This window comes from Oryzias melastigma, linkage group LG13 (assembly GCF_002922805.2).
Source record: "Oryzias melastigma strain HK-1 linkage group LG13, ASM292280v2, whole genome shotgun sequence".
Lineage (NCBI taxonomy): Eukaryota > Metazoa > Chordata > Actinopteri > Beloniformes > Adrianichthyidae > Oryzias > Oryzias melastigma.
The window spans coordinates 3,570,318-3,578,910 of record NC_050524.1 but is presented as its reverse complement, the minus strand read 5'-3'; the positions used below and the strand labels follow the sequence as shown (position 1 = coordinate 3,578,910).

The 8,593-nt window shown below is 43.2% G+C and overlaps 1 protein-coding gene across 5 annotated transcripts in view; it reads left to right on the top strand.

Moving 5' to 3' along the window:
- The first annotated feature begins 285 nt into the window (after window positions 1-285).
- The window catches only part of LOC112149732 (scavenger receptor cysteine-rich type 1 protein M130), a 14,112-nt gene continuing 5,804 nt past the window's right edge, over window positions 286-8,593 (top strand). The window contains exons 1-3 of one of the 5 annotated variants that reach the window (XM_036214678.1): window positions 286-370; window positions 8,095-8,118; window positions 8,198-8,428. In XM_036214678.1, coding sequence (XP_036070571.1) covers window positions 8,371-8,428 — 58 coding nt within the window. In that variant the 5' untranslated portion in view covers window positions 286-370; window positions 8,095-8,118; window positions 8,198-8,370. Of the gene's footprint in view, window positions 371-7,819; window positions 7,866-7,987; window positions 8,119-8,197; window positions 8,429-8,593 lie in introns of those variants that run through there. The other 4 variants (XM_024277636.2, XM_036214677.1, XM_024277633.2 and 1 more) reach the window with 4 other exon arrangements.

Genomic DNA, 8,593 nt, shown 5'->3' with positions numbered 1-8,593 from the left:
AGATAACAAATTAGCAGAAAAATGTTAGCATATATTGCTAAAATATTAGCTAAACTCCCAATTAGCATAAAAAACTCATTAGAGGCCAAATTAGTCAAAAAAGCTAGCTTGTTATTTAATAACTAGCTGAACTCCAAAATTACCTCCAATTTCTCAGTAAACCAAATTAGTCAAAAATGTCATGTTGCTAAAATAGAAGATAAACTCTTATTTTATTTATTTTTTTTTTTTGAAAATTACCATTGTTTTCTTTTTTTTCATCCAGAGAGCCACCATGGAGAGATAAAAGAGCCACATGTGGCTCTGGAGCCGCAGGTTGCAGACCTCTGGACTAGAGCATGACGGGGATCAGAGGATCTGTCCTCCAGTGGTTTGAATCCTATTTATCTCATAGATACTAGCTGGTTAATGTAAATGGACAGTCCTCTTATTGTACTCGAGTTAACTACGGAGACCCACAGGGCTCAGTTTTAGGACCCATCCTGTTCATGTTTTACATGCTGCCCTTAGGAAACATAATCAGGAAACATAGCATTAACTTTCACTGTTATGCAGATGATACACAGTTGTATTTATCCATTAAACCAGACCAGAATGACCACCAAGAGAAACTGAATTCCTGCATCAGACATTAAGACCTGGATGACAATTATTTACCTCCTCCTAAACCCAGTAAAAACAGAGGTAATTATGGGCCCTAAACACCTGAGAGATGCTCTCTCAGATCAGATATGCCTTGGATGGCATAAATATTGTTTCCAATTCTTCAGTCAGAAACTTAGGGGTTTTATTTGACCAGGATTTATGATTCAAGGCTCACATATCACAAACTCGTAAAACTGCATTTCTTCACCTTTGCAATATAGCTAGGATCAGAAATATGTTATCTAAAAGTGATGCTGAAAAACTCATCCATGCATTTGTTATGTCTAGACTGTGGACTACGCCTCTGCCTCGCTTTGGCTGTGGACTTCACGCTCACCCGTCCCTCAGCCCTATCTGAATGAACTCTAGTCAAATATGTAGTTGTAGAGTTGATAAGCTAATTTTTCTTTAATAGTTCTGGTAAATCATCGCTTGTCTGTCCTGTGATAGGATCCCTCCCTCATGTGGGCATACCTAAGTTTTTATTTTTCTTCCTGATCCAAGTTTTTTTAGGAGATTGTCCTTACCAGGAGGGTTCAAGGGCAGGGATAACCTGTTTTATCTAGTCTGTTTAGTTTTTAGCTATTGTTAATATTTTTTGATCAACCTTCTGCACCTGTACAATTACCGGCATGAAGCCTAATGAGGCAAAAAACATTTTTGTGACATTGGGATATATAAATAAACCTAAACAAATAATTAAATAAAATTCTAATCTGATCCGTTTCACTCTTACCACTCACAATTGTCATGGCTGGATAGCAGGAAGTGGTAATGTCTCATGTGGTCTGGCCAGCAATGACCTGACCTGAACCCCATAGAACATGTCTGGGACCAGCTGAAGCAGAGACTGGATGATCAGACCTCCAAGTCACCTGCAGAACTGCATGTAGCACTTGTGAAACAGTGAAACTCCTCAGAACAACTTCAAAGAGGATCAGGAGACGTCGTGGTCAAGCTGTCAATACAGACAATGGTGGAAATACTTGCTGTGGACATTAACAATGTTTGTTGAAGTGTTTGTGAAATGTGATTTGCCCAACAAATTTGCATGGCCCGCCCCTCTTTTGCCATGCTAGAAATTTCCTGCTCACCGCTTGCTTGAGCTTGATGCTGGCAGACCGCCGTGTTGCACCTGTTGCTAAAATTCCGCCGCAGGATTTCAGATCGCCTCAATGCACGTCTGTGCCATTGACTTAACATTGAAACTGACCGCCTCTGCCAATCAAATCACATTCAGTGTGTGTCACCTTTGTTTGGGGCTATCTTTATTATTGTCTTAATTTTTGGGATAATAAATATCAGTGTCATGATTCAACCTGCTACTACCCATTCCAACCACTAGAGGGAGCCCTCATCTGAGTTCTGACATTATTAATTTGTACATATTGCCTCTTGGAGATGTCATCAGGAGACACGGCGTTGACTTTCCCTGCTATGCTGATGATATTTAGCTTTACACCGCTGTGTCTCCTGATGACCTTGAACCGATAAACACTCTTAAATTGCATTTTAGATATAAAGTCATGGAAGGCAGAAATCTTCCTTCAACTCAACCAGGACAAAACAGAAGTTTTAATCATCGGTCCAGAAGACAAGAAAGACAGGATTTTACCTCATCTTCAGAATTTTAAACCTTCTGACTATGTGAGAAACCTGGGTGTTCTTTTGGACTCTGAGCTTAATTATTTTAATTTTATCGTCTTAAAAACATTGCCAGAGTCCGCCCATTCCTCTCTCTTGCCAGCACAGAGGTGCTGATGCATGCTTTTATTTTTAGTCGTTTAGATTATTGTAATACCCTGCTCTCTGGTTTATCCAAAAAACCTCTTTCAAATATACAATTATTACAGAACTCAGCGGCATGAGTTCTGACGAGGACCAGGGAGTAGTAAATGGTAAATAGCGTATACTTGTATAGCGCTTTCTACCGTCTTTTGAGGGCCCAAAGCACTTTACAGTCACAGACCCATTCACCCATTCACCCACACACTGGTGGTGGCTCCGCTGCCAAACAGTGGTGCCAACCTCCCACCAGAGGCGATTCAGGGTTAGGTGACTTGCCTAAAGACACTTCGACACATGGGCGGCAAGGCGGGCAAGGCAGGAGTCGATCTCACTTTTGATCATGAGTCGACCGCCCTACCGCTGCACTATGGCCGCCCACAGTTACACATTACACCAGTTTTAAAATTGCTACATTGGCTCCCTGTTTACATCAGGATTGATTTTAAGATTCTTTCAATACTTTATAAATGTTTTTATGGTCTTGAGCCTTCTTATTTAAGTGACTTTCTTTTAAGATATGAACCCTCGCGGACCATTCCTATGACACCTGCACTCAGCTGTTATGCGCTGTTTCACCACGGTCCCCAATGTGAGGGAACTCGGCGAACAGCTCATAGACATCGAACGGGAGATCACCCGCCGCAACATGGAATGGATATTGATCAGCTCATTGCCCTCACCATTTTTCTGGACAATCTTCTATGAGTACAAAGATCCAGGGGGGGATTTAGGGCAGTGGCTAGACTGCTTGGAGCCAGTCTGGAATGGAGAAGTAAGACACCTCCTTCCCTCCACTAGTCTGAGGGTTCACCCTGGGCAAGTGATATCACCCTCCTGCCCCCCCCCCCCCCCNNCTAGGGTCACAGGCAAAATAAAGACCAAAGTCTGGCCAATGGTGTACAATGTCGGAAGGCGATGCAATCCCTACGACTGGACAGCGAATGAGCCAGCACCGCAGTGCCGACGCGGTCAGTAAGGGTGTTGAGGACCTGATACAGGTCAGCTCCAGCCATCGGATGCAGTTGGCTGCTTGTGGGCAGACTGTCTTGGTCCGTCCTTGCCTCTGCACTTCTGCTACCAACAGAGAGGGTACTAGCAGTACTGGGCAAGCTGCTAGGTCCTATAATTGCCCAAGCTAGGAGAGGAGTGGAAAAGCCCTGTGGCGATGGAGTGAGGGCATACTGGCAGGTCTGATGAACCGGAAGCCGCAGCGTGATCTCTGCACACAGGCGGTCGGAGTGTGATGGTCGTGCTTCTGCTGACAAACGACAGCGTTGCGAGGTAGCTGCTCCGATGACCAGGCAGCTCTTTTTAGGGATGCACTGCCTGCCCTAGTCCAGGGAAGGTGCTAGAAAAGGTGGACTAAAAAACTGCTCGTTCACATAATCCTGGCTGGCAAACCGCTGCCAGGGGGAATCCACAACAGCGGTGGAAAAACGGAAAAAACAGCCACTAATCTTATCCTGGCATTATGGAATGTTAGAACCCTTCTAGACAATGATGATCGACCTGAAAAAAGAACAGCCCTGATCTCACGTGAACTAGAACGTTACAAGATTGACATAGCAGCTCTACAAGAAACTTGCTTCCATAATCAGGGGCAACTCAGAGAAACATTTCATACGTTCTACTGGTCTGGCAAACCATCAGGTGAACGAAGAGAAGCAGGTGTTGACTTTGCAATTTCAAATAGACTTGTAACAGACCTTGAGTCACTACCAACTGGAAAGAATGACCGTCTGATATCACTAAGAATTCATATTGGTCGAAGAAGATATCTGACACTGATCTCGGCCTATGAACCAACAATGACCAATGACGATGAAACTAAAGAGCTCTTCTATCGCTCACTGGACAGCCTGCTCTCTGAGACTCCTGCTGCAGATAAGCTCATACTACTAGGAGACTTTAATGCAAGAGTAGGAAAGGAACATGAAGCATGGCCTCAAACGCTGGGAAAATTTGGAAGAGGGAAAATGAATTTGAATGGCGAAATGCTCCTAACAAAATGTTCTGAACACGAACTGCCCATCACAAACACATACTTCAGCTTTCCAGACATTTGGTATCACTCCTGGAAACATCCAAGATCCAAGAACCCAACTTTACTGGATTACATCATTACTGGGAGGTGTGATTTGAAGGACTTTTGCAGCACCAGAGTTATGAGGGGGAGCTGAGTGCTCTACTGATCATTTCACGATCCGCTCCAAATGCAACATCAAACTAAAACCCCTGCCTATGAAGAAGACAGGAACAAAACCTCCAAAGAAACTGAACGTAGAAAAGTTGAAGAAACAAAGTGAGAAGGACAAGCTTGTATCTGTAATCAATGAAAACCTCCCAACACCACCAACTGGTACTAGCGAAGAACAGTGGCAAGCCTTGAAGAAAACAGTGTATAGTGTTGCATCAGATGTGCTCGGCAAACCTGCTAGAAAACATGTAGACTGGTTCGACGAATCAAACGAAGAAATCATGGAACTTATCAATAAAAAGAATATGCTGTTTCACAAGACATTAGCTGTTAGATGCACCAGAACAATAAAGAACAAGTACAAGAGCGTAAAGTCTGAACTCCAAAAGAAACTGCGGCAAATGAAAAATGACTGGTGGGCCAAGAAGGCAGCTGAAATCCAGAGCCTTGCTGACCGAAACGACTCCAAAGCGTTCTTTGCATCACTGAAGGAAGTATATGGTCCAAAGGGTCCCTGCTTGGACCTGGTTAAGAGTATTGACGGGAGCATACTTCACACAGATAAAAACAAGATCATGGAGAGATGGAGAGAACACTTCAAGTCTCAATTGAATCCAGAGACCATCATTGATGATGATGTTGTCAGCAACATCCCACAGCTACCAGTCAGGTACCACGTGGATACGCCACCATCCAGGGAAGAACTTGATAAGGCCATCAAGAGAATAAAATGTGGAAAAGCTGCAAGACCAGACGGCATACCACCAAAGGTCTGGAAATACGCTGGACCAGCTTTGAGAAACCAATTGCTGCAGCTATTCTGCAACGTCTGGTCAACAACAGCAGAAGTCCCCCAAGATTTTAAGGATGCGGCCATCGTGACCATCTACAAAAGAAAAGGAGACCGTGCGGAATGTGGAAATCACAGAGGAATTTCACTTCTGTCAGTAGCAGGAAGGATACTTGCCAAAATTCTGCAATTTCAACTACAGACTCTTGCTGAAGACATCCTTCCTGAGAGTCAGTGTGGGTTCAGATCAAATAGATCCACTCAAGATCTGATATTCACACTGCGACAACTGCAAGAAAAGTGTGCTGAACAACGCCAACCACTTATTGTCACCTTCGTGGATTTCAGCAAGGCTTTTGACACAGTTCACAGAGAGACACTATGGAAGCTACTGTGCTGCTACGGTTGTCCACAAACCTTCATCAGAGTGTTGCGCAGTTTCCATAATGGTATGACTGCTAGCATCTGCTGTGGTGATGGTTGTTCAGACCCATTCAGTGTGGGGCATGGCGTGAAACAAGGATGTGTTCTGGCACCAACCCTATTCACTATTTTCCTTACTGCAGTCTTACAAAGCATGCCAGAAGAACTTGGTGACCTCTATATTAGAACCAGAAGTGATGGAGACCTTTTCAACCTTAGGCGCCTGAAAGCAAAGAACAAAACACGGGAACTACTGATTCAAGAGTTGCTCTTTGCAGATGATTCGGCACTTGTAACTCACAGTCTTCAGGCCATGCAAGATCTACTGACAGCCTTTGCTGAATCATCTAAAAGATTCGGACTAACGATAAATATCAAGAAAACAGAAGTCATAATCCAAGACACTCATAATGCAAAGCTGAACCCCCGAAAAGTGTTCCTCGATGGTACTCCACTAGCTGAAGTAGACAAGTTCAACTACCTGGGTAGTACAATCTCCAACAGTGGAAGTATAGACACAGAAATATCAAAAGAATCCAATCCGCAGCATCATCTTTCGAAAAACTGAGAAGTCGTCTATGGGACCAGAGAGGAATCCATGTGAAAACCAAGACGAAAGTTTACAGAGCCATCATAATGCCAACACTCCTATACAGCTCTGAAACTTGGACTATCTACAAATGCCATATCAAGAGTCTTGACAAAACTCAGCAGAGACATCTCCGACAACTAATGAACATCTCATGGAAAGATCACGTGTCAAATCTTGAAGTCCTGGACAGGGCAGAAGTGGAAAGTGTTGAGGAAATGCTCACCACATTTCAACTAAGGTGGACAGGTCATGTTACACGCATGGAAGACGGCCGACTACCAAAAGCTGTTTTCTATGGAGAATTGAAAGAGGGATCAAGGAAGGTCGGAGCACCGCGACTACGATACAAAGATGTGTTCAAGAGGCACCTGAAGAACATCAATGAATACAATAACTGGAAAGAAAAAGCTGAAGACCGTGTGACCTGGAGGAAGGTGGTGGCCGGCGCTGCCTGCACTATCAGGAAACGAAACTTCCAGTTATGGTCTAAAAAGAGGCAGCGAAAACTTGAACCAGCATCTCCACCTGCTGAAGCAACCCACAGGTGTGCTACCTACGACAAGAAATTCAAGACTGCAATTGGGATGTCCTCCCACATTCGCCATAGGCACGAGCCCCTCCCCGCATCATCGTCGTCATTGACGGACTGCTAAAGAAGAAGACAAAGATCCAGAGGGGTTCCTTCTTCACATGTTCTGAAGTTCCCTTCAGTGAACTTGGTTGTAGGAGCTAATCTTTCTTTAACTGTTCGGGTATCGCCTGTCTGTCCTGGGATAGGATCTGTCCCTCATGTGGGAATCCCTAAGGTTTCTTCTTTTTTCCTGACTTAGGTTTTTTAGGAGTTTTTCCTTACCGGGATGGAGGGTCTAAGGGAAATTTAGTCTGTTAGTTTTTAACTATTGTTCATATTTTATGACTAATTTTCTGCATCTGTAAAATTACCGGCATGAAGCTCAATAAAGCAAATTTCCTTTGTGATTTTGGGCTATATAAATAAAATTGAATTGAATTGGTTGCTACTCATCTCAGACGTCTTTACTTCTTTACTGTTTTTAATTCAGATTAATTTCATGTCATTTTATTCCTCCTAGTCTGATAAGTATCTTCTGTTCTTCAACAGTATGAAGTTCATACATTTAGAGGAAAAACATCAAACCCTGAATCATTTATTCCAGTCAAAAAGATTTAAAAATCTGATAAACTTTTTTAAAGCTTCAAAATCAAAAACATTAAATGGAATCTTCTTGAAATGTCAGCCGTGTTGAGAAACCCGTTCTGAGCTGTGATTGGTCAGAGATGAAGAGAGAGAGCAGAGGTTTGGGGGGGCGGGGATGCTGATGTGATAAAGAGACAGCAGACATGAACTTAGAGACACTGAGAGGACATGGATCATCCAACACTGATGCTGCTGGTGATTCTCTGCAGTTCAGGTACGACCCTGTTCTGCTCTTTATCAATCAATGCATGTGTGATCTGACATCAGAAGGTATTCACATGTTTTTCCTGCTCACATCAACATTCATGTTCAAAAAAGCCTCCAGTTCTTTTTCCTCCGTTTTGCTCCAATTGAATGAAAGATTTGAGTTTCAAAGACCTTGATGAACACAGTTGATGTAGTCAGAGTCTTGATGCTTCTCCATGTTTCTGGTTTCTCCTCAGGACTCTGTGCTGAACTCCATTCAGGTAAAAACCACAATCCTGACAAACAGACTGTCAGCTGTGTTGAAGCCACTGAAGTCGCTGTCCTCGTGTCTGTGACCAGGAGGTTCAGAGGAATTCAGGCTGGTGGGAGGAGCCAGTCGCTGCACTGGCAGACTGGAGAGGAAGGTTCTGGAAGAATGGGAAGAAGAGGTTGAAAACTATGATAATCAGAGCTGGAACTTGGAGCGTTTGGATGATGTGTGCAAATCACTCAACTGTGGATCTGTGGTGTCTATGAGGAGAATTGAAACGTCTTATTCTTTTGAGTTTAACGTGGAGGTCATCTGTTCAGGTCAGTATCATCAAATCATCCCACCCAATGAAAAACAACCATTATTATTTTGTATCAAAACAGAAATAAAGCAGTTGATCACATTTTGGTATAAAGCATAGTATTTAAATATGAACATTTACTATTTTACAAAGACTGAAGTTAAAAGAGTGAAGCAGATGATGA